The sequence below is a fragment of the Alexandromys fortis genome, unplaced genomic scaffold, assembly GCF_014885135.2.
Source record: "Alexandromys fortis isolate MF-2015 unplaced genomic scaffold, M_Fortis_MF-2015_v1.1 scaffold_158, whole genome shotgun sequence".
Lineage (NCBI taxonomy): Eukaryota > Metazoa > Chordata > Mammalia > Rodentia > Cricetidae > Alexandromys > Alexandromys fortis.
The window spans coordinates 3,021,877-3,046,323 of NW_026068039.1; the positions used below are offsets into that span (position 1 = coordinate 3,021,877).

General features: G+C 44.8%; 1 protein-coding gene across 2 annotated transcripts; it reads left to right on the forward strand.

Annotated features, from left to right (window-relative positions):
* Positions 1–68: 68 nt before the first annotated feature.
* On the forward strand, positions 69–19,176 carry Hmces (5-hydroxymethylcytosine binding, ES cell specific). Of its 2 annotated transcripts, none has more exons than XM_050165432.1 (7): positions 69–134; positions 778–980; positions 4,807–4,950; positions 8,868–8,993; positions 13,787–13,965; positions 15,594–15,786; positions 18,650–19,176. In XM_050165432.1, the coding sequence occupies exons 2-7, from the start codon at positions 798–800 to the stop codon at positions 18,884–18,886; spliced, it is 1,062 nt and encodes a 353-aa protein (XP_050021389.1). In that variant the 5' UTR covers positions 69–134; positions 778–797; the 3' UTR covers positions 18,887–19,176. The 2 variants fall into 2 exon arrangements, with proteins under 2 accessions (XP_050021389.1, XP_050021390.1); XM_050165433.1 differs by lacking the exon at positions 69–134 and adding an exon at positions 467–481.
* Positions 19,177–24,447: the final 5,271 nt, after the last annotated feature.

The following is a 24,447-nucleotide window of genomic DNA, read 5'->3' on the forward strand; positions in this document are numbered from 1 at the left end:
CCCCACCCGTGGGGAGGAAACCCCGACGGCGACTACGTCACGGCGGGGGCGGGGTGGGGTTATCGCAGGGGGCGGGGCGGGTGTCCCATAGGAGGACGCAGAACCTGCTGAAGCGTGGCTTCTACCAGCTGGCGGTGAGAGGATGCGGGCGAGCGGGGGACGGGCTCTCCGAGGGGACGCGGGCGAGCGGGGACGGGCCCTCCGAGGGGACGCGGGCGGGCGGGGGACCCGGTTCCCGCTCAGGAAAGTCTGGCCGTGAGGAAGAGAGGGCCTCGCTGAGGGGACGCGGGCGGGCGGAGGAGAGGAGAGGGCCTCGCTGAGGGGACGCGGGCGGGCGGATGACGCGGTCCTATTGGAGGGAAATGGGCGGGCTCCTGCGAGGGCCTCGCCGAGGGGAGACGGGCGGGAGGTCGGGCGCAGGACCGCCCAGGTTCGTCGCCGTGCTCGGCGTGGACCAGGCCCCGCCCCCGGAGCCGAGCGGGTGCGCGCAGGGCGGTAGTGCGGTCTCTGCGGGCGGGCGAGGGTTGCTGGCGTGAACTCGGAGAGCTCTCTCCTTTCTCCGAATTATTACTCCATCGAGATGAACCCCGGAGGGCACGGCTTTCTCGCCTAACACCCGAAGCCTTTCAGCTGGGCTGTGGGCCCTGCCGTGGCAGCGACAGGGTGACCCTGCGCTAATGGGCCCTCCGTGAAAGCTGTGGCGTCGGAGAATCCTGTGGGAATGGCAGGGAGGACGCTGTGGCCTAGGGAGTAAAACCTCACGTCTTGTGACTGTAGGTCTGAGGCGGTGCTGCAGAATGTGCGGGCGAACATCCTGTCACTTGCCTAGAGATGTTCTCACAAGGGCCTGTGCCTACCACGATCGTCAGGGCAGGCGGCGGCTCCCCGAATGGAGGGACCCCGATAAATACTGCCCCTCGTACAACAAGAGCCCCCAGTCGAGCAGCCCCGTGCTTCTCTCCCGGCTGCACTTTGAGAAGGTAAGGACTGTGTCAGCTCGGTTCTGGCTGCTGGCCCCGCATTGCGATGGTCCTCCAACTCCTGGTCCCTTTGATGTCCGTCCAGCCTCCGCAGTGACCATGAAAGTAGCTAAGTAGCCTTTACAGATAGATCCAGGCCCTAATTGAACATCACTCTGGGCCTTGGTAAGGAGTAAGTCTCAAACTGTTGAAATGCTTGCCCAATTCATATGAACCTCATATTTGAATACATTGAAAAAATTTTGAGACAGAATCTCACTATATATGTAGTCTGGCTGTCTGGGAACTCACTATATAAGCCAGACTGGCTTCAAACCTACAGCAAACAGCAAACTTCTCTGTCTCCAGAATTCTGCATTACAGGTGTGTGTTACGCTACCCAGCTTGGATCTTTTTTTTTTTTTTTAAGATAGCAGCCTTCAAGTATTACTGATTTATCAGTGTCATCTGAGTGTCTTTAAACAAACAGCAACAACAAAAGACCTCCCAAGTGTGGTGGCGCACACCATTAATCGCAGCACTAAGTAGACTGGCAGGCAGATCTCTTGAGTTGGAGGCCAGCCTGGTCTACACAGTGAGTTCCAGGCCAGTCAAGGCTGCGTAGAGAAACTGTAAAAGGGCACAGTGGGTGGAAGTGCTGGCAAACTTGACAGCCTGGATTGGATCCCTGAATACTACCTGGTAGGGGAGAACCAGCTCCTGCAGGTTATCCTCTGAGCTCCACTTCTCTGTGGTAGAGAGTGGACATATAACACACATAAATGAAAGGAAAAAAGAATTTACTGTAATTGAGGCTGGTAATGTTGCTTGGGGACAACAACAGATATGCCTATTTCATATTCTCAGAGCCTTTGGCTCAGTACTAGCACATGAAAAGTTTTTTTTTTAAATTTGAACTATGTTTTATTTATTCAAATGCTTTGCCTCTGCCTACATGTATGTATGTGGAGCAAGTGTGTGCCTGGTGCCCTCAGAAGTCAGGGCTTCAGGTCCCCTGAAACTGAAGTTACAAAAGGCCACTGTGTGAGTGCTTGGAGTTGAATCCAGGTCCTCTCCAAGAGGTTAAGTGGCCTTAACTGCTGAATAGACGATGGTCCCTGTTCCAGTGGATGGATCTTGGGGAGCAGGAATGGGAAAATGGAGCCCCTAGCAAACATAGCCCTCCTTTGGGTCATTTGAGTTTGCCCATGTAATGCTTGACTGCACATCTGTAATATGATTTGCTTAGGTTGCTAGGGTTTCTTAATTTGGTAAATATTTGATACTCTATTTTTCTCAAACCTATAAATTCTAAAACAGAATTAGTATTTCAGCAGTCCAACTGCCAGTGTGTATGTATAGGTAGCAATATTTGTATTTGAAACCACTGATTTGCAAAATACTTCCTCTTTCTTTTTTTTCATCTACCACAGTGCGACCAGCTGTTCTATTCCAAAGTCACAACTTGTAGAGGAGATGACTAATACTGAGCAATAATGCTTGCAGTATTTTGACTTCTCAGCCTCTTCATATCCGCTGCGCTAGTGTTTGGGCTGGTTTGTGCAATGATGTAAACCGTCACAAGCGGACCAGTAGAATTTGTGAGAAGGTTTTTCAACCAAGACGTCACTGACATTTTAAAAAATTTTATATTTATTTTGATATGAATAGGTGTTTGTCCTGAATGAATGACTATACCACATGCATACAGTGTCTGTGGAGGCCAGAAGAAGGCACCAGAGTTGGAGTTAACAGACACTTGTGAGCCACCATGCAGGTGCTGGGAATAAAACTAGAATCACAGCCAGTGGTTTTACCCACTGAACAATCTACCAGACCCAGGGCTGAAGTTTTAATGGGTGGGATAATTCTTTGTTGTAGAGAGCTGTCCAGTACATTGTAAAATGTTTAGCAGCCCCCTGGCCTCTACCCACTAGACACCTGTAGCTATCTCAAGCCAGAAAAACTAAACGTCCCCACCTGAGGTGTCTTAAGGGTTTATACATGTTGAGCATTGACTTCATTGTTTGATTAAAGCCCCCTTATCAGCTAGGGGAAGGAAAACCACTCAGAATAATCCCAAAATGCCAATCAGAGATCAGCCTTAGAAGCTGACCTCCTAAAAATAATAGTCTCTGGCCTGCTATATTAACCTCTGTGCAAAACAAATGCTCTGGGCATTCCTGCTGTGGACCCGTTACTCATTCTGTCTGCTCTCTTGTCGGTGTCTAGCACCTATAGCGAGACCCAGGTTAAGACTCTCCAGCCTCCTCCTCTGCTCTCTCTCACACACCACTCTTCACTGTACTTTTTTTTAAAAACACGAATCACATATTTGGGGATCTTACATTATGACTCAATTTCATTTTTATATTAGTGTGGCGGTGGTGGCACATGCCTTTAATTCCAGCACGCCAGCATGTGGGAGTTAGAGTCAGGCAGATCTCTGTGAGTTTAGACCAGCCTGGTCTACAAGAGCTAGTTCCTGGACAGGCTCCAAAGCTACAGGAAACCCTGTCTCAAAAAAAAAAAAAAAAAAGTAAATAAATAAATAAGTAAATAAATAAATAAAAGAAGTCATTATTCTCAGTACTTTGACCCTCTGTGAGTCTCTGCATTAACCATCAGCCCTTGCATATGGAAGCTTCTCTGACCAAGGCTGAGAACAGCACTGATCTTTGGGTATAAATGTAAATATTGGTGCTAGAAAGATGGCTCAGCGGTTAAGAGTAGTGGCTGCTCTTCCAGAGATTCTGGGTTCAACTCCTAGCATCCACATGGCAGCTCACAACTGTCTGTAACGCCAAGATCTAACACCCTCACACAGACATACAGGCAGGCAAAACACCAATGCAAATAAAAATAAATATTTTTAAAATTAATATTTAGCTTGACACCGGTCCATTTATCAAAAAGAAGACTAATGGTATCCCTCTCTGGACCTATGACCTCTTCAGACAGGGTTTGCAATGTAGCCCAGGTTAGCTTGAAATTTACAGTGCATCTGTATTAGCTTCCCAGGTGTTAATTAGGATTACAGGTGTTTTTCTACCCGCCACACTTGGTCGACCTTTTCCCTTTTATCTATCTATCTATCTATCTATCTATCTATCTATCTATCTATCTATCTATCTATCTATCTATCTATCGAGACAGGGTCTTATTATGTAGACCAGGCTGGCCTTGAACTCACAGAGATCTGCCTGCCTCTGCTTCCCAGGTACCAGGACTAAAAACCTGTACTACCATGTCCAGCTGACTTTTTCTCTCTTAATAACCTTGTATTGTTTGTATTTCTTTGGCTTACAGTAATGTATATAATGATTATGGTCTTCCTGCTGTATCTGAGCCTGTTTTTGTATTTTTATATAAATACAATATATAATATGAATAGGTAATATCAAAACAATTTTTTGTATTAGTATATAATATAAAGAATAATTTATGTAAAAATACAATATATAATATAAAATAATTGCATTTTTGATCTTGTCAGCCTTTTAAAAAAAATCTCTGTGTTTATGCATCTGTTTGAGTGTATGCCAGCGGAAAGAGGGCCTCAGATTCCCCACAGCCGGGGTTACGTGTAGTTGGATCTGCCAGACATGGGTGCTAAGAACTTAATTCAGGTCCTCCATAAAAGCATCAAGTGCTCCTAACCACGGCATCATCTCTAGCACTCGAACCAGAATTTTTATATGTAGTCCAGACTTGCCTAGAACTTGCTGTGTAGCCCAAGATGGCCTTAAATTAGCAGTAATCCTCCTGCCTCAGCCTTTTGAATGCTGGGATTACAAGTTTACACCACGAATCCAGGTGCTGAATCTGAACCTTTTTTCTCTGATAGGGTGCAGACTCATCAGAGCAGATAATTATTCCCATGCGATGGGGCCTGGTTCCATCTTGGTTCAAAGAAAGTGATCCTTCCAAGCTGCAGTTCAACACTACCAACTGTCGTAGTGATACCATCCTGGAAAAGCAGTCATTCAAGGTAGGTAGCCCATCTAGGGAGAAGGCACTTCTCTCTAACACTGTTTCATATTTTATATACCTGATAAATAAGGTTTCAAAGGCTATTCCCAACTGTTAATGTCGAGTCCTGTTCAGTTTATTGCTGTATTCCAGACCAACAATGCCCAAACTTACTGGTTATTGTGGTTTGAAGGAGAGTGGTTCCTATAGGCTCATAATACTTGGTTCTAATTGGTAAAACTGGTTGAGAAGGATTAGGAGGTGTGGCCTTGTTGGAGGAGGTGTGTCAGTGTGGGGTGGGCTTTGAGGTTTCAAATGCCTATGACATTCCCAGTTGTCTCTCTTGCTTTTTCTGTCTGGTGATTGTGCCTCAAGATTTAATAAGCTCTCAGCTACTACTCCAGCACCCTGCCTGTTGCCATGTTTCCCACCATGATGGTCATGAACTCACCCTCTGAAACTAAGTCTCCAATAAAACCCTTTCTTCAAGTTGTTTGAGCCATGGTGCCTTACCACAGGAATTGAAAAATAACTAAGACAAACACTTTTTTTTTAATAGGTTGCCTTGGTCCTGATGTTTTATCACAGCAGTAGAAATGTTTAAAACATAAACAATTGGCCCAGTGTGGTGACATACACCTTTAATTCCAGACTTGGGAGGTTGAGGTGAACAGATTTCTGTGAGTTCAAGGCCAACCTGGGGGATGAAGGTAACAGATATAAATTTCCCTGAAAATGGTAGAAGGACAGCACCAGTTCTCACAAGTTGTCTTCTAACTTCCACATGCCCACTGTGGCACGATCAGCCCCTTCCCGCCAAAAGTTAAACAAAAGTAATACAATTATCTCTTATGTACTGTGGACTAATTGTGCTCTGGGAGGTGGGGTTTTTTGTTTGTTTGTTTTGTTTTGTTTTTCAAGAAAGGGTTTCTCTGTGTAGCTCTAGCTGTCCTGAAAGTCGCTCTGTAGACCAGGCTGACTTCAAACTCACAGAGATTCGCCTGCCTCTGCCTCCTGAGTACCGGGATTAAAGGTGTGCGCCACCCCGCCCGGCCTCAGGGAGGTGGTTTTTACTGGGAATGTCTGTTGTACTTACGAGGCTGTGGTAGTTGTGCTGGTTACTTTTTTGTCAAGTTGATTTAAGCTGGGGTCAGCTGGGAAGAAGGAACTTTGATTGAGACAATACTCCTATCAAATAAACCTGAGGGCATGTCTGTGGGTCATTTTCTTGATCAACAATTGGCGGGAAAGGACCCAGCTCACTGTTGTCAGTTCTACTCTTAGACAGGTGGTCCTAGGTTATATGGAAAAATAAGTAAATAAACAGATTGAGCCATGTCAAGCAGGCCAGTAAACATTCCTCCATGGCCTCTGTTTTGATTATTTTTATCGCTGATTTTGAGACAGGATCTCTCTATGTAGCCTTGGCTGTCCTGGAACTCCCTATATACACCAGGCTGGTCTCAAATTCACAGAGATCTGCCTGCCTCTGCATTTGCCTTGCAAGTGCTCGAATTAAAGTTGTGCACCACAACACTGAAACCATGTACTTCAGTTCTTTCCTTGAGTTCCTGCTCTTGACTTCCCTTCATGATAAATTATAAACACATAAAACCTTTCTTCCCCAAATTGCTTTTGGTCTTAATGTTTTGCAATATCAAAGTAAGTATCTGCAAAGTAAGACAGATAAATGGTTTCTTCACTCATGGCTGTTACCATGACTAGCATGGCTGGAACAACTAGAAGTCTTTCGGCATCCCTAGCATGAAGAAGTCTTAGCCAAGCTTCTAATGTGGTACCTCATTTACTGCAATGCTCACGATTCAAGAAGGCATAACAGAAACTACAAACCTGGTCTTCCCAGTCGTATAGCAGTGCTTCAGAGCCAGCCTAATTCAGTATGGGAAAGGATGAGATATACGTGAACACTAGAAAGCATGGTCCAGTTGGAGCAAACCGTAACTGGGGAGGTGGCAGTACACACATCTGTTTACCCCTGAAAGGGAACCCAAGACAAACAAAAGTACACCTTGGTAAACTGGTGAGTTTTTATTGGGGTTACTAAGAGGAGTATGGGTATGGGGTCACTTATAGGAGCAGGGATTGTTGTCGGGGGTTTCTGCCCTGCCTGGTTCCTACAATTGTTAAGTCCAAAAGAAATCACACAGAGGTCTACATTAGTTATAAACTGATTGGCTCATTAGCTCAGGCTTCTTATTAACTCTTATAACTTATATTAACCCATTATTCTTGTCTATGTTAGCCATGTGGCTCGGTATCTTATTTGGCGGGGCAGTCACATCTTGCTTCTTCTGTGGCTGGGACAGGATTGCAGAACAGGACTTTCTTCTTCCCAGAATTTTCCTGTTCTCATTGACCCACCTCTACTTCCTGTCTGGTTGTTCCACCTATACTTCTTGCCTGGCTACTGACCAATCAGCATTATTTAAAATATAATTGACAGAATACAGACCATTGTCCCACACCACTAGGGATGACTCAAAAAGCAGCTTCATCACTGAAAACCACCCCAGCTCTTACAAGCTGCCATCCTGGATCTCTCTGCAGTGGGCTGGTCCATCACCTTCCCCAGGAGAACTGTTGCTTTCTCTTACAAAGCTGGGGAGAGGCCTTCTAGAATCTTGCAAGTTTCTACTCCCTCAGGTGTGTTGTTTAGTTTGCCTCTGGAGTCTCCTCTTCGCTCCTGAGGGAAACTGCTCTACAACACTCGCTGCCATGTGCACCTGTTGTACCTGTTCAGGGGGAAAGTGTTTTTTGCCCTTATGTACGTTATTTAATCTTTATAACATCTGTTCAGTTGAGTAGTAACTTGATACAGAAGACAGATGATACGGGGCCTATTCGATGGCTCAGGAGGTAAAGGCATTTTCCACCAGCATAAGAACCAAAGTTTGATCCCTGGAGCCCATATGGAAGGAGGAAAGAACTGACTCCCACAAATTATCCTTTTACTTACAAACATGTTATTCTACCAGCACAATGACCGCACCTGAATCTTTTGCTATTTCAGCCAGTAACTGCTGCTACCAAATGTAGTTTTTAGCTAAATCTCTGTCATTCCATTTGCCAATAAAGACTCAGGAGTAGTCAGAGGCTAGGGTGAAACTTGCTAGCTCAGAGAAGTTGAGGAGCAGCTAGCTGACCTTCCATCTTTGCCAGAGTCTCAGAAAGAGAGTCTCTTCCATTGCTCCAAACCAAAAAGTACTGCCACACTCAAAGTCCCTTCCTTCTGCTTCCAGTGCATATCTTTGTTAACTGTTTTCCAGGCTCCTTCTGGCTCTCCATTATTACTTTCCGCTACTAGTTGCTGGCTCCTGACGCAAAGTTGATTTTATTTAATTAATGAAAACACAAACTTGTGTTTCACAGTGTGATCATATATTTCACAACACAAACATATACCATGACACACAGAAATAAATAAATGTACTTTAAAAAAAAATGAATGTCTAAGGCTAGGTGTGGTGGTACATGCCTTTAGTCCCAGAACTTGGGAGGTAGAGACAGGCACATCTCTGAATTCAAGGCCAGCCTGGACTACATAGTGAGTTCCAGAACATCCAGAGCTACATAGTGAGATCCTGTCTCTTAAAAAAAAAAAAAAAAAAAAAAAACAAGTCTTGAGATTTGAGGGGCAGATAAATTTAAGTCTTCTGGGTATGTAGCTCAGTGGTAGCATACTTGCCTGAGTTCAGTCCCTACCAAACACTTTTAAAAAGATAAAGGGTAACTCCTCTAGGGTCACACATAAGACCTGAGTGTTTTGGTTTATGTGTGTATACACACACAACAGTGGATGTGGTTCTGACTTTGTACAAGCTGGACAAGCCCTCTACTACCAAAGTGCAGTGCTGAACCTGAAAGGCCATGTAGTGGACTCCTGTCACTGACCATATCCTGTTTATTCTCTCTCAGGTTCCTCTGGGAAAAGGACGACGCTGTGTTGTTTTAGCTGATGGATTCTACGAGTGGCAGCGGTGTCAGGGAACAAACCAGAGGCAACCGTACTTCATCTATTTTCCTCAAATCAAGACAGAGAAGGTATGAGCAACATGCTTGGGAAAGATAAACAAACTGACTCAAGGTCATGTACCTATAGCAATGTTTGTATCATAGGGCACATATATGATAGCGACCCTACTCATTGCTATGTAATCTAGGGTGTGTTAAGTACAGTCCATTGTTAGCACAACAAAATTCTTAATGCCACATTTCTCAGAACTATCTCAAGTTGCTACATGTCTGTAATTTATTTTTGAGATAATAATATAATTACATTTCTCCCTTTCTCCCATCCACACTCTCCCATATAAGCCCTCCATGTTTCATGACCTCTTTTCATTTTTATTGCATGCATATATGTATATATGTTTATACATACATGCATATACACACACACACACATTCCTAAAGTCTAATCTGCTCAGTCCTTACGTTATTTAATATGTGTTCAGTGCTGACCACCTGGCACTAGACCACCAGTTGCTGTGCTTCTCCCTGGGAATGATTATTTCTCCATTCCCAGCATTCCTCAGTTGCTGTTCTGTTTGTCTAGGGTTGAGGCCTTGTTGACTTTTTCCCCATCTTCTTTGCCATGTCCATTGGTGTCCTTGTTCAGCTCACATTTGAGCAGTCATGTTGCTGAGACATTATGGGTTTAACTTAAGACATCTTTAGGATATACAGTCTCATAGCCAACTCCCAATTCTCTGGCTCTTATAATCTTCTCACCCTGTCTTCTGCAGTGTTCTCTGAGCCTCGGGTGCAGGGGTGTTTTATAGATGTACACATTGAGACTGGGCTCCACAGCTCTTCATTTTGATTGGCTGTGGTTTGATGTAATGGTCTCTGTTGCAAAAAGAAGTTTCCCCGATGAGGGGTGAAGACTACACTTATCTGTGGGTATGAGGACAAATGCTTAGATTGTTGTTAGGGATTATGCTATTTTAGTAAGATAGTAGTTGTAGATTGTCCTCTGGTATTCATGACTTTACTAGTACTGAGTTAACTAGGTTCACAGTACCAGGCATGATTTCCCTCTTGTTGAGTGGGTCTTAAGTCTATTAAAGAGCTGTTGGTTTCCACCAAGGTCTGTTTCTCACTACTGTATCCTTAGGGTTATCTTACCGTGGTAGTCATTGATGTGGTTCATAAGCATATAGCTGTGTAGATTATTCGTTGCCTCTCTTCTTTGGAAGCTTGCATAGTGCCTTTTTGTCCCATAAAAACTAGTCCTAAAGGAATGAACATTGAATCGGTTCCAGCTCAGGAATCTTTGGGCCTTGTTTCTGAATTGTGTGGTGTCTTCAGCAGTAGGGATTTACCTTCCACTTCTAAGTCTCATTCTGTGGCTCTGTTCAAACTGGAATTTGTTATGAAGACCAGGCTAGCTGCAAACTCAAGACATCTACCCAACTCTACCTCTTAAGTGCTGGAATTAAAGGCATGTACCAGCCAGGCATAGTGGTGAATGTCTTTGGTCCCTGTATTTGGGAAGCAGAGGAGGGCAAATCTCTGGGCTGGAGGCCAGCCTGTCCTACAGATAAGTTCCAGAACAGCCAAGGCTACACATAGAAACCCTGTCTTGAAAAAAACAAACAAAATAAGTCATGTATCATCATGCCAGGCGAACTGCTTTATATTAAAATGCTATGCTTCCACCTTTCGGTTAGAATACTCTGCTATGAACACTCACATGCAGGGAGGCCTTTATGTGGATGTATATACTTAGTACAATTGCTAAGTCACATGGTAATTCTGTATGTAACATTTCCCTCATTGAACTTTCATTGTAAGACACATAATATAAAAGGCTCACATCCTAACATTAGAAAGTTGAAAATTAACCAGACATGCCAGCATTGTTTTCTTTCTAGTTAGATTTAATAGTTTGCACCTGCTAAAATTCTGTTTCACTAGGAAAACTCTAGGAGGCAAAAAAAGAGCTAAAAGTGAGGATGGGCAGAGTGTTGTTGGGTTCTAAGGTGATGTGTATTGTTTTGTTTACTTTTTTGAGACAGGCTTTTTTTCTGTACCTTTGGTTGTCATGGAACTTGATATATAGACCAGGCTGGCCATAAACTTGCAGAGATCCAACTGCCTCTGCCTCTGGAATGCTGGGATTAAAGGCACACACCACGTGCCCAGCAAGATGGTGTGTATTGGCAGGCCAATGTTGAAGATTGATTTTTTTTTAAGGATTGGAGTAGGTAGGCAAGAAAAACAGATTAGGATGCTCAACTACTGATTGATCTGGCTTTGTTTGTCTGTTTGCTATAAATAAAAATTTAACTATTTTCTCCATGCATTTCAAAACCAAATTGAACTGAGTACTTCTTTTCCTTACAGTTATTTTCTTTCTGCCACCAGCCTTACTATTTTCCTTCTTTATTTATTTGGGTTTTTCAGCTAGCCTCTTTCTTTACCCCGTCACTCTTGATAAGCTTGGGTTTTTCTTTGTAGGTGTATAGTGCTGCATTCTTCAGTGTGTTCGCATTCGTCAGGGTTCTTCCTTGGTAGCAAAGAAGCTTTAAAAGATGGAACCATTTTCAGCTCTTTCGATATCCAGTCAGTTCATTAGCCATATGTTATCTCTCTTCCAAGGAAAATGAAGAAAGCCCCTTTCCGCTCAAATAAACCTCCACTGCTAGAGATCTGAGATACCATTTCACTGCTACCCCTTCACAGACAGGTCCAGCTCCCCGAAAGACTCCCCAGGCTGTTTTCTGATCTCTTTAAGGGGCCACTAATGCCAGGATTGGTCCTAGACCTCACTACTAGCTCATATTTGTGCACCAAGCCAGTATGCTTGCCCTACTATTGTGTTATTTCAGGGATGAGGTTGAAGCTTGCATTTAGATCCTCTAAATGCAATTACAGTTAAGTGTAATTCAGCCCTTCTAGGACCTCTTCCCTTTTTTCTCCCTCTGCTTTCTCCTATTCACCACCACTACCGGTAGCCCTACCTCCATGTTTCCCCCCCTTTCTTAGAGGGGTAGTGGAGGAGAAAGAGAAGAGAACATGAAGGAATGTAGTGATGGACACTCATGGAAGGCACCTGTACAATGGCAAGGACTCAAACTCAGCATCAAATTCAGACTAGGGCATCATGGCAGGCTTTCCAGAGGAAGTAATACATGGACTTTCCACTTAGCTTGTCTTTCTTTCTCAAATATGACAAGAAGTCTTTTATGTTTGGAACTTATCCCTTGACTTTAATTATTGAAATAATTGGGTTAAAATATTTGCTAATTGTCTTTTATTTATCTCAGTAACTTTATAGCTTTTCTGTTACTTACCTACTTTTTTTTGTATGTATGTGTGTGTTCAGAAGTGCACACACTGTTACTTGCAGTTAGTTGCACATGACCATGTGTGCTTATGCAGAGAGAGGCCAGAGTTTGATGTTGCATGTCTCCCTCAGTAGTTCTTCAGCCTTGTTGTTTTGAGACAGGGTCTCTCATTGAACTGGAAAGTCACTCATTTGCCTGGGCCAGTGGCTGGCTAGCAAGCTCCCAAGTGGTGATGTGCACATGCCACCATGTCCAACATTAATGTGGGTGCTGGGGATGAGAACTCGGGTCTTCATGCTTATGTGGGAAGCACTTTACTCACTGAGCCATCTCTCCAGCTGCTTTTTAATTGAGCATTTTTTGTTTTACTTTTCTGGGGTTTTGTTTCATTTTGTTTTGGAGACAGCGTTTCTCTGTCATGTAGCTCTGGCTGTCCTAGAATTCCTGTGTAGATCAGGTTGACCTCAGATTTACAGAAACCTGCCTACCTCTGCCTCCTGAGTTTTGGGATTAAAGGAATGTGACACTAATCCAAGCTTGAAGTCTGGTATTATTTGTCTAAAAAAGCACTTATCTATGTAATATATGTGAAATTATCTGATATTATTCCACAGTTCTTGAACAGTATCTTCTGAATTTTCTGTGTTTCAGTTTGGGTAATCTTCATTGGTTTCAAGAGCCTTTAGTGGTTTAACTAAGCCATATAGAATCAAGCCTTGAGTCTGGTTCTGACAATTTCTCTCGGCAGTAGATTCTTTTGCTTTGTTTTGTTTTTTGAGACAAGGTTCTCTATGTAGCTTTGGAGCCCATCCTGGTGCTTGCTCTGTAGCCCAGGCTGGCCTCAGACTCACAGAGATCCACCTGCCTTTGCCTCCCGAGTGCTGGGATTAAAGACATGCACTAGCACTCAGCTCTTCCAGTTTTTTTTTTTTTTAATGTTTCTTCCAATTTTTGCTTGTTGTTAGCCACAGGCAGAGACTAAAATAAATAATAGTTATTCCTGGGAATTCTTCTATGATGGCTTTATTTTTTTTAATATTTATTTATTATGTATACAATATTCTTTCTGTGTGTATGCCTGAAGGCCAGAAGAGGGCACCAGACCTCATTACAGGTGGTTGTGAGCCACCATGTGGTTGCTGGGAATTGAACTCAGGACCTTTGGAAGAGGGGGTAATGCTCTTAACCGCTGAGCCATCTCTCCAACCCTATGATGGCTTTAAATAGGAGACCAAGTCACTGTCATAGGGATAGAACTGGGTTGTATTTGCTGTTTTCATTATCTTTATTCCTCACAGGCTTGTATTTCCTTGTGCTTTAGGTGAGCAGTCACACCAGAGGGTTGTTCCAATAGCCAAGCTCTTTCCCTGGCTGTAGGCCCTTCCTGAGCTAGATTTTTTTGAAAGCTTGAAACCAAGTGAAGGTATTAAATTCTGAAAGTGTTAAGAAGCTGAAATCTGAGCTTCAGTTGCTGTGAAGCCTGTTGGTGTTAATGATAGTGGGTCAAATAGGTTCAATAATGGGTCGAACTGCTGTTTCTAGTCAGGTGGGAATGATGCTTCAGACAGCACCGACAGCAAGGAAAAGGTCTGGGACAATTGGAGGCTGCTGACCATGGCAGGGATCTTTGACTGCTGGGAACCCCCAGAGGGAGAGCGCCTATATTCCTACAGCATCATCACAGTGGATTCCTGCAAAGGCTTGAGTGACATTCACAGCAGGCAAGTCACTATCTTTTTCTGGGGAGTAGGAAATTAATTTGTACAGATTATAATTCGTTTTCCCAAAACATGATATATAGTTCTAAAATTGCTACAGACATGCTTGCAAAATTACATAGTAAAAACCACATGAAATCATTTGAATTTCTGAGATTTTAAAATATTTTTAGGGGCTGATGGTGTAGCTCATAGTTGAATATGTACTTAATATGACTCACTAGACCAGTGGTGTATCACTGAGATTTACTCACAACTCACTAATTTTTAAAGTACACATTGAAGGACAGGAGAGATGGTTCAGTGGGTCCTCTTCCAAAGGATCTAGCTCACAATTGTTTGTAGCTGCAGTTCCTGGGGATCTACTGACTGGCCTCTACAAACACTTGCAGCCACATGCACATTCCTACATGTAGACACACACACATCTATATGTAATTACAAATAATAAAAGTAAATCTTAAAATAATAAAACATGTTGATTTGTTGAAGTTAAAGCATTTATCTGTTAATATAAATATTTATACATTTGTCTCCTAAAATTAACTGTGTTAAACAACCAATAAAATATGAGCATGGGCTATAAAACTGGAAGCTAGCCGGGCTGTGTTGGCACACACCTTTAATCCCAGCACTCAGGATGCAGAGGCAGCTGGATCTCTGTGAGTTTGAAGCCAGCTGAGTCTACAAAGCAATTGACAGCCAGAGCTACACAGAGAAACCCTTTTTCAAGAAACAAAACAAAACAAAACAAAAAAAACCACAGTTGTCTGTTATTTCTAACTAAGATGTAATACAACCCAAGTGGTATGAATGCATCCAGATTTCAGAGACTTTAAGGATCTTTTATTCTCTCATTATTTTGAGGCAGAGTCTCACTCTGTATCCAAGTTTGACTGGGAACTCACTGTGTGAATCCAGGTTGGCCTGAAACTCTTGTTGCTCTTCCTCCTTCATTCTCTTCATTCTCCTGAGTGCTGGGATTATGTACATGGGCCATCCTGACTTTTTTTTTTTTCTTTAAAGAAATGTGTCTTAAAGCCTGTTTTAAATCCTAGCACAGAGACAGGTGGATCTCTGAGTACAAGGACAGCCAGGGCTACACAGAGAAACCCTGTCTTGGAAAATCAAAAAGAAAAAAAGAAATGTGTCTCCCCTGGTGGCAACACTGAGTTTGTAATCCCAACATCCAGAGAGTGAAAGGAGAGGCAAGACAATCATGAGTTTGAGGCCAGACTGGGCTTCAGCAAGAATTTATCTCAAAAACAAAACAAAAGATGGGTCTTGCTGTGTTGCCCAGTCTAGCTTGTACTCCTGGGCTCAAATGAGCCGCTCACCTCAGCGTCCTGTATAGCTGTGACTACTGGCTCACTTCAGTGCCTGGCCAGTCCTTTCTTGCTGGAGGGCTTTCACAGCTGGTGTCTGGAGAGAGGCACCAACTAGGGGCACACTACATGCCCTAGAGTCAGTCTTAGTGCTATTCACTGCCTGTGCCATGTAGTTCATAACTTCACTGAATGTTGACCAGGTAAGAGTAAGGACCAGGAACCCCGTGACGCCTCAACTATCAACTGACTCAGCTTCTTTCCTTTCCCCACCTTCACCAACCTCTCCATCTGATCCCCGGCCAGGATGCCTGCCATACTAGATGGAGAAGAGGCAGTCTCCAAATGGCTTGACTTTGGTGAGGTCACCACTCAGGAAGCTCTGAAGTTAATCCATCCCATAGACAATATCACCTTCCATCCAGTTTCTCTAGTGGTGAACAACTCCCGAAACAACACTCCTGAATGTCTGGCTCCTGCTGACTTGGTGACTAAGAAGGTAGGTAACTTAAAAGGTAGTCTATTTTGAGACTCCTGCTGTTCAGAGTATGCCCTTGTCTTGCCTTTAATGTTTATTTCATTTGAGTTTATGTGATTTGAATTTTAGACAAGGTATCCCTGTGTAGCTATGACTAGCCTGGAACTTGGCTATGTAGACCAGGTTGGCCTCAAACTCACAGAGATCCATCTGCTTCAGCCTCCTATTGCTGGTATTAAAGGTATGTACTACCATGCCTGGATTTTTTTTTCCTATTTTTTAAAGATTTATTTAATTTTTATTTACGTATATGTGTGTTTGTTGACTGAGGTTTCTGTACTGCCTGGTCTAACAGCTGTTCAATCCCAAATAAACACACAGAGGTCTATATTAATTATAAACTGGTTGGCCTAGTAGCTCAGGCTTCTTATTAACTAATTATTTTTTAAATATTTATTTATTTATTATGTATACAGTGTTCTGCCTGCATGTGTGCCTGCAGGCCAGAAGAGGGCACCAGATCTCATTACAGATAGCTGTAAGCCACCATGTGGTTGCTGGGAATTGAACTCAGGTCCTCTGGAAGAGCAGGCAATGCTCTTAACCACTGAGCCATCTCTCCAGCCCTTATTAACTAATTCTTTTTTTTTTTTTAAGTTTAATGTGCGTTCATGTATCCGTCAATCATTTTCAAACAATTTTCAATTTATCACACGGGTATCTCTCTAATATCTTAGCAGTTTCTCTGATGTGATTTGGCTGAGCCTTCTCTTGAAAGACAATGAGTAATACGAGCAGGTCAGAGTCATATTTTTTTGTTTCTTTTTAATTTATTTATTCCATATGCATTGGCGTTTTTGCCTTCATATATGTCTGTGTGAGGGTATTGGATCCTGTGGAACTGGAGTCACAGACAGTTGTGAGCTGCCATGTGGGTGCTGGGAATCAAACCCTGGTCCTCTGGAAGAGCAGGCAATGCTCTTAACCGCTGAGCCATCTCTCCAGCCCTTATTAACTAATTCTTACATCTTACATTAATCCATTATTCTTGTCTATGTTAGCCACGTGGCTTGGTACCTTTTTCGGAGAGGCAGTCACATCTTGCTTGCACTGTGTCTGGGTGATGACTGCAGACTGAAACTTCTTCCTAAATGATATGACTAGGATAAAGCCATGGCTTTGATGGCTGGATCCAGCCCATTCTTTAGCTTTCTGAGAATCTAGCCTCATGGTGGAAGTACTGGCTGGAGTTGTGTTTATTGCTCCAAGCTATGGAGTTTCAAGGTCCTTGCCACCACCAAAAAGCCTGTGGTTGGCTATTCATCAACACCATTTAAGTGTTTCTTGAAGGGCCTCTTAAAAGACCTGCAAGTTTTTGCAGCTAAAGCTGAGTCAGGAAGCCTCTCTTAAATGAGATGCACTTGCCTCTAGCAAAGAGAGCACACCCGAGAAGTTGTTGCTACCAAGAATCCATGCTTGTGCCTAGGATTACTTCCCAACCTCAGGTTTCTGTCCTGCCCGATCCAACAGCCATTCAATCCCAAATAAACACACAGAGGTCTACGTTCATTATAAACTGGCTGGCCTAGCAGCTCAGGCTTCTTATTAATTAATTCTTACATCTTATTAATTCTTACATCTTACATTAACCCATTATTCTTGTCTGTGTTAGCCATGTGGCTTGGTACTTTTTTCGGGGAGGCAATCACATCTTGCTTGCTCTGTGTCTGGCTTCCTCTCTGTCTGGGTGACAACTGCAGACTAAAACTTCCCTCTTCCCAGAATTCTCATTACCCTGCCTACTTCCTGTCTGGTTGCCCTGCCTCTGCTTCCTGCCTGGCTACTGGGCAATCAGCATTTATTTAAAATAAAGTGACAGAGTACAGACCATTGTCCCACAGCATGTGTTTGTTTGTGGGTGGGTTAGTACACATGAGTACAGTGGCTGCAGAGTCCAGAAAAGGTCATCTGTTCTCCTAAAGCTGGAGTTGCAGGCAGTTGTGAGCTGCCCAATATGGATGCTTAGGAATGAACCTGGATCCTCCTCAGAGTGACAAAATGCTCTTAACTGCTGAGCCATCTATCTAGCACCCACAGAATGATTTTTTGAGACAGGATCTCACTGTGTAGCTCCGGCTAGCCTAGAACATGCCATGCTAACCAGGCTGGCCTCAAACCACGGAGATCTGCCTGCCTCTGCCTCCCAAGTGTTAGGATTGAAGGTGTGTGCCACCATGCCTAGCTGACACAGGATCTCTTAGTGAACTCAGAGCTAGTCTGGCAGTTAAGAAGCCTAAGGGACACTCCTACCCACTGCTGAGATTATAGCTTTGCCCACCTTTTATGTGGGTTCTGGGATCTGTGAACCAGGCTGACCTTGAATTCAGAGGTCCTTTGCCTCCCAAGTTCAGGGATTAAAGGCGTGCGCCACCATTACCACTTACAGAACTCTTTTTCTATCTTGGTCTATACTCTGCTGTTTGCTCACAGAGAACCTCTCATTTCAGGGCTAGGTGTGGCACACAGGCAGCAGAGGGAGTAGTGACAGTCAAGACATACTGAGCAGGGGAAACTGTTGAGCCTGATTGTGGTGGCCGCCTCACTTCTAGCCTCCCATTGCTAGCCATTGAGTCACTGAATTTCCCAGAAGGCACTTCATTCCCTGCGTGTTTGGGAGACTCCAGCTTCACCCAGACCCTTGTTCTCTGATTTTTAAGTGCTCCTCCCCTATTCTGGGAGCACTCTTGGCCCCCCTTTCCTTGCACCCTTAGTAACACTATGCAAGTGTAGGTTGGTGGTTGGGGTGCATGCTTTTTCCTATCTGCATTTTGGTCTTTCCTGTGAAGCTCAAACCTGGATGTTAAGAGATTTCTCTCTCCCGTAGGAGCCCAAGACAAGTGGCAGCAGTCAAAGAATGATGCAGTGGCTGGCTACAAAGTCACCCAAAAAAGAAGCCCCTGGGTCACCCAAAAAGGATGAGTCAGGTGTACCCCAGTGGTCCAGCCAGTTTCTACAGAAGAGCCCATTGCCTGCTAAAAGAGGTGCCACCAGCAGCCTCCTGGACCGGTGGCTGAAGCAGGAGAAGGAGGAAGAGCCCATGGCCAAGCGGTCTCACAGCTAGGTCACACTAAATTACTGTTATCACCAGTTGACTGGAATTGTGTCCAATTACTTGGGAAAGTGGTAACACCATGTCAGTTTTGGGCCTGGGAAGACCATGGCTACATAAGAAGAAGAAGGCTGGTGGCCGTGGTCAGCCCTGTGGGGCCTCTACCCGTCCTGGCTCAGCTGGTAGTCTTGCCTCCTGCTGGGCGCTTTACTTCTGCTCTGGTGGTCCTGGAAGGAGGCTCTTCTCTATCTCTGGGCTCTCTTTGTATTTTGTTGTAAATAAATTATGTTTGATAAACCTTGGCTGGCAAGAGTTCTGCTCTTACACAGTTTCCTCTGGTATTTTTTTTTTTAAAGAATGGGTTTTACCACAAAGGGGTGGGTCACTGGGCCCTCTGAGGGAAAAAATCCATCAGAGTCAGTTTAGTAGTATGGTAGCCCCTTGTTGATGTTTTCACTGTTAATATTTAAAAGTTCTCTGTGTGTGGTTAAAATCCAGCCTGAGGTGGCTGTCGCACTCAGCTGAGTGATTTGGGGAGAGTTGGGTTCAGAGGCCTTCAGGGCCCTGCCTTTAGCACAGAGGGAAGGATCTGGTGAGAGCCTGGACCTGTGCAGGTTCCCAGCCGCCAGCATTGTGCAGGAGTCAGCAGCAGGTGAGTCTGCATGCTGGAGAAATGGCTCCCCTACCATACCCCGAGTCAGCCATTTGCTGTGTGCCTTTCCTGGCACCATACCTTCATAGTGGCTTGGGATGCTATGTCCCTTCACAAGTAGATCCCTGCAAGCAGGGATTCTCCACTCTTGTTTTCTCCTATTAACAAAAAGTCAGTGTTTGCCCGAGTGTCCATGTGTTTGTTTGTGTTGGTTCAAATTTAGTGTAACTGCTGCCTAAGAAGTGCAGGTGTCTGTGAGCACTTCTGTGTGCCTGCACTGCAGCTCACCTCAGAAATAAGTAACGGGGTAAATGCTCCGGAGTTCTGCCCCTGCCGAAAGGGCTAGCGTCCCAGCACGGCCCATCTGCAAAGCCCCTTGAGAAGCAGGTACAGAGATGGGCAGCCACTGGGAATGGCTCACAGAAGGACCACTCAGGTAAAGATAGGGACTGAGGACCTGGGCACCGGCTGGTGGGTGGCAGCTGCTTATGCAGCTGGGTTCAGGGATCCTGCTATCCTGCCAGTACTGGCCTAGGGACGTATGCAAATTATGGATCAGGTTTCCACCAATCCTGCACCCTATGCTGTCTGGGTTTCCTGGTGTGGGGGGTACCCACCAAGTGCAGGTGGGCCCTTGGGGACAGGGACAGGTGCATGCAGGCCCCATCACCCATACCTTCCTGGGCTGCCTTTCCCGAATTTCTCCTTGAGCGAAGCGGAGAAGGTAGACCGTCCTGGACATGAGGGTGCAGGCCCACTGTACTTGTGCTTGTGGGCTCTGGTTTAGGGAGTGAACTCATTTCGATAAGTTTAGTTTTGTTTTAAATTCAGATAACTTTTAGAACACTCACTGAAACACAGACATTTGCATCATTAGCAGGTAGAGGATGGAGGCAGAGAGTCAGGAGTTCAAGGCTAGCCAACAGAGACTAGGAAACATGCAAGTCATAAAACTGTTCTCAGATATGAAAATGCAAACACTTATGTCAGGCATTTCATTTTTAGCTTTTTCTTTAAGCCACCAGCTTTACTGGACATTACTAATTGCTCACCAAATCTTCAGTTGCTTCAGAAGCACGTGACCTGTTTTTCCTGCGTTCTTGCCAATGTTTGATCCTGTCTATAGAGCTCTGGAGAGTGGGCCATGTGCTTCCACAGCATACATGTGGAGCTCAGAGGCAAACTGTGGGGTCAGTCCCCTCTATGGGTTCCAGGGTTGGAGTCCAGGTTGTAAGACTTGTGCAGCACAATCTGCCCAACTGGGATACTCTTATGTTGTTCTTTTGTTGTTCCAAAAAATGTCCTTACTGATCCAGTTACAGGTGTGTAAACCACACAGCATTAGCCAAAAGTTTCTGCCTGTAGAGCTGTTCTTTTACCTGCCCTTACCTTCTTTTGCCTTTCCTAATTGTAAACCAAAAATCAGAGGCCCTTTTACTAGTTACCTAGCTCATTAAAAAGACTAGAAAGCAAGAAATGACCAAGCAATTACTATACCTGCCCAGAACTTCACACTGCCTCTTTAATTCTCAGGTTATTCCACTTTGCAAAGAGAAACCAGTGAATCTGGCCTGCAGGCTCTGTGGCAGACTCAAACAAAAGGGCTAACTTAAAATTCATTAACACCAGAGTTGATAGCTAAAAATCTATACATAGATGATCATAAAGGAAACATGTGGCTGCTGCCATCTTAGCTGCTGTCTCCCATCAGGATGAGGGCAGCCACATATCTGTCAGCCATGTTTGCTCGTGTTAGGAAGGATGGATTTTGCCATGTGACCTCACATCTTGATTAGAAGTGATCATGGTGTAGTCCGACAAAGGAACAAACAGCTCCTGGCTAACCATACCATGTAGTCCAGCAAAGGAGCAAGCAGCTCCTGGCTATAAGGACCAAGCCAGATGTTTTATTCACTACTCTCAATCCAGGCAAGGAGCCTGCCCTGTTGAGGAATATTTGTTTACACTGTGTGAAGATGCGCCATTGTGATTGGTTTAATAAAGAGTTGGATAACCAATAGCTAGGCACGAGGGAATAGGTGGGATTTCCAGGGAGAGAGAGAACTCTAGGAAGAGGAGAGGTGGAGATTATGCCAGCAAGATGCCAGGGAGACACTGAAGAGATCAGAAGTACATGTGGTGAGAGGCTGCATTAGCTCCAGGGCCAGACTTGTCCTGCCCCAGCCTCCCCTGGGCCCGGCCCAGCGTTTCACTTTCAATCAGTTCTAGTTTCACTTTAAGTTTCTGCACTCTGTTAAAGCAGGAAAAGGAGTCCCAGCCAATCAGTTCAGGATAACTATTTCCCTGCCAATTACATTCAGGATAGCCTAACCCTTTCCTCCCTGCTCCTGATTGCCTATAAAAAAAAAAAAAGCCTGTGTGCTCTGAGTGTTGGAGGAGGCAGCTTGTTCTTCCTGGCTGCCTGGTTAGCTTAGACCTGAAATAATCACACAGAAAACATATTATTTAAATCACTACTTGGCCCATTAGCTCTTACATATTAATTTAAGCAATTTCTAGTAATCTGTATATCGCCACATGGTTGTGGCTTACTAGGTAATGCTCCCAGCTTCTGTCTCTGGTGATAGCTCCATGGCTTCTCTCTGAATCCTCCTTCCTTCTCCCATGCTATAGGCCAAGCCAGTTTCTTTATTCATTAACCAATAAAAGCAACACATAGACAGAAGGACCTCCCACACCAGTTTGAGGTTGTAGCCATTTTGTTGTCTGGCTGGAGAACCCAGTATGCTGTAATAAACAATGCCCCTGCTGATTGCATACGGGAGTTGCTGTTTTGTGGATGTTCTGTGGACCCTAACATTTGGTGTGTTGGTCAAGAATCCCAGAGAACACCACCGCACTGAGCATTTGGGCAGTAAGCAAGCACTTTGAATCTTTGTCTGTTCCTGTCTTTGATTTTTGTACTGTTAAAAGCTCGAGCTGATCCTGTAGGCCCAGATGTCAGGTGGATGTACTATTGACATCTGTACCAGGGTTTGAGAATCTTGTACCCACCACAGGGGACAAGATCCCATTGGAAATACTGAAAATTCAGGTGGGATAAGCAGGTCACACCAGTCAAGCAAGGCTCACATAGAGTGAGAGAGGCCTCCTGCTAGACGGGGCTCGCTTACCATGAGAGAGGCCATCATCCCAATAAGGTTCTTTTTTTGTGTTTTGTATCAGTCCATTGGTATGTACATTGTCTGGTGTGCATGTTCTCTAATGTGTGTACATTGTCAGGTGTATACATTGTCTGGTGTGTACATTGTCTGGTGTGTACATTGTCAGGTGTATACATTGTCTGGTGTATACATTGTCTGGTATGTACATTGTCTGGTGTGTACATTGTCTGGTGTGTACATTGGTGTATACATTGTCTGGTGTGTACATTGTCTGGTGTATACGTTCTATGGTGTGTCTTTCAGTGTTTTTGTCTAGTAAGCATTTTTGTTCTTCTAGAAGAAATCTGGCAGAAAACTTGGACTTCCCTAAGCCTTGTGCTGAACCACTAAGGACTTCTGGGCTTGTCTGGAAGGGAAAATTAACCGTCTTTTGCAGGAACAGGTGGCCAGCTCCAAATGTGAGAAGACCTGAGGAAGGGACCTCTGATCTCCCCCACTGTCCATCAGGTAAGCTATGGGCCACCGGGGCACCTGGATCAGGCTCCTTATACCTGCCAAATGCTGGTGGCTAAGTCCCCGACATGGGTAAAACCTTTTCTGCCACCACCCCAGGTGATAGTTGCAATAGTGGCAGAAAAGAAACCAAAACCAGATGGGGAACCCCAGCCCTCGGCCCCTCTTTACCTTGTCCTACCCCCAGGAGGAGACCGGTAGGAGGAAGATTTCTCAACCCCTCCCCCCAACCAGCTTAAAGAGCATTAGGGGGAGGCTGGGGGAGTCACGGGAGAGGTCAGGTGTCCTCCACATATGCAGGCTTTTCCACAAAAGGAGGAGCCACTGGCCGAGGCTGACTCGACAGCACTTCCACTGAGAGCAGTGCCCACCCCCCATGTGGGTGACTGGCCCTTTGCCACTAATGACTTCTATAATTAGGAATCTCTGAGAAGCATGCGAAGTTAATTGACTTGTTAGATCCTGTTCTCTTGAACTATCAGGCAGCCTGGGATGACGGTCATCAGTTACTCCAGGTCCTCTCTACCATGGAGGAAAGGGGACAAATTCTGGTCAAGGCCTGGAAATTGATTCCTGGTGCCAGTAGGAGACTCACCACAAACCTGGAAATCATCAGTGCTGAGTTTCCCTTGATCTAACCTGAATGGGACTTCCACACCGAGGAAGGCAGGGAGAGGCTGAAGGTGTACTGCCATACTCTGATGGGGGAGTCTCTGGACCGCCATAGGGTGGCCCACAAATTTGTTCAAAGTAAGTCAGGTACATCAGGGGCTTGAAGAGTCGCTAAGGGCCTTTCTGCCTTCCTGGAGATACTCATGGAGGCCTATTGAATCTATACACCCTTGGGCCTGGTGACACCAGGAACCGGACTGCGATTAGCCTAGTTTTTGTCAACCAGTTGGCTCCAGACATCTGCTGTAAGCTGCAGAGACTGGATGGATAGAAGAATGGGTGCCATGAATGAAAGAGAGGCTCGCTAGAAAAGTTAGAGATGATACGAAGGACAGGAAACTGGAGGACGCTTTGAAAGCCATGGGAAAGGGAAAACCTAAGGAGGAATGGGAATGGTTAGATGGGTTAGGGGCTGAGAGCGAACACAGCAAGACTGGAGAAGTGGCGGGGAATCTGGAGGACAAATGAATTGGGAGAAAGGCTCAATTGGAGGGCAAATCTGTTGTGGAACCTAGGTATGGGCAGGAGGCTGTGGGAGCTAGCATGTCTGCTGTCAGCTAGATAACCCCGTGGGGGATCTGGGGATTCCCCATACAGTGGGAGGACATGAG

Bases quoted from the DNA above. Each gene is read 5' to 3' on its own strand.
- Hmces (XM_050165432.1), top strand. From the start codon at position 798: ATGTGCGGGCGAACATCCTGTCACTTGCCTAGAGATGTTCTCACAAGG. The intron at 13,966-15,593 runs GCAAGTCACTAT...ATCCCCGGCCAG, and splicing joins TTGAGTGACATTCACAGCAG to GATGCCTGCCATACTAGATG. The intron at 15,787-18,649 runs GTAGGTAACTTA...TCTCTCCCGTAG, and splicing joins CTGACTTGGTGACTAAGAAG to GAGCCCAAGACAAGTGGCAG.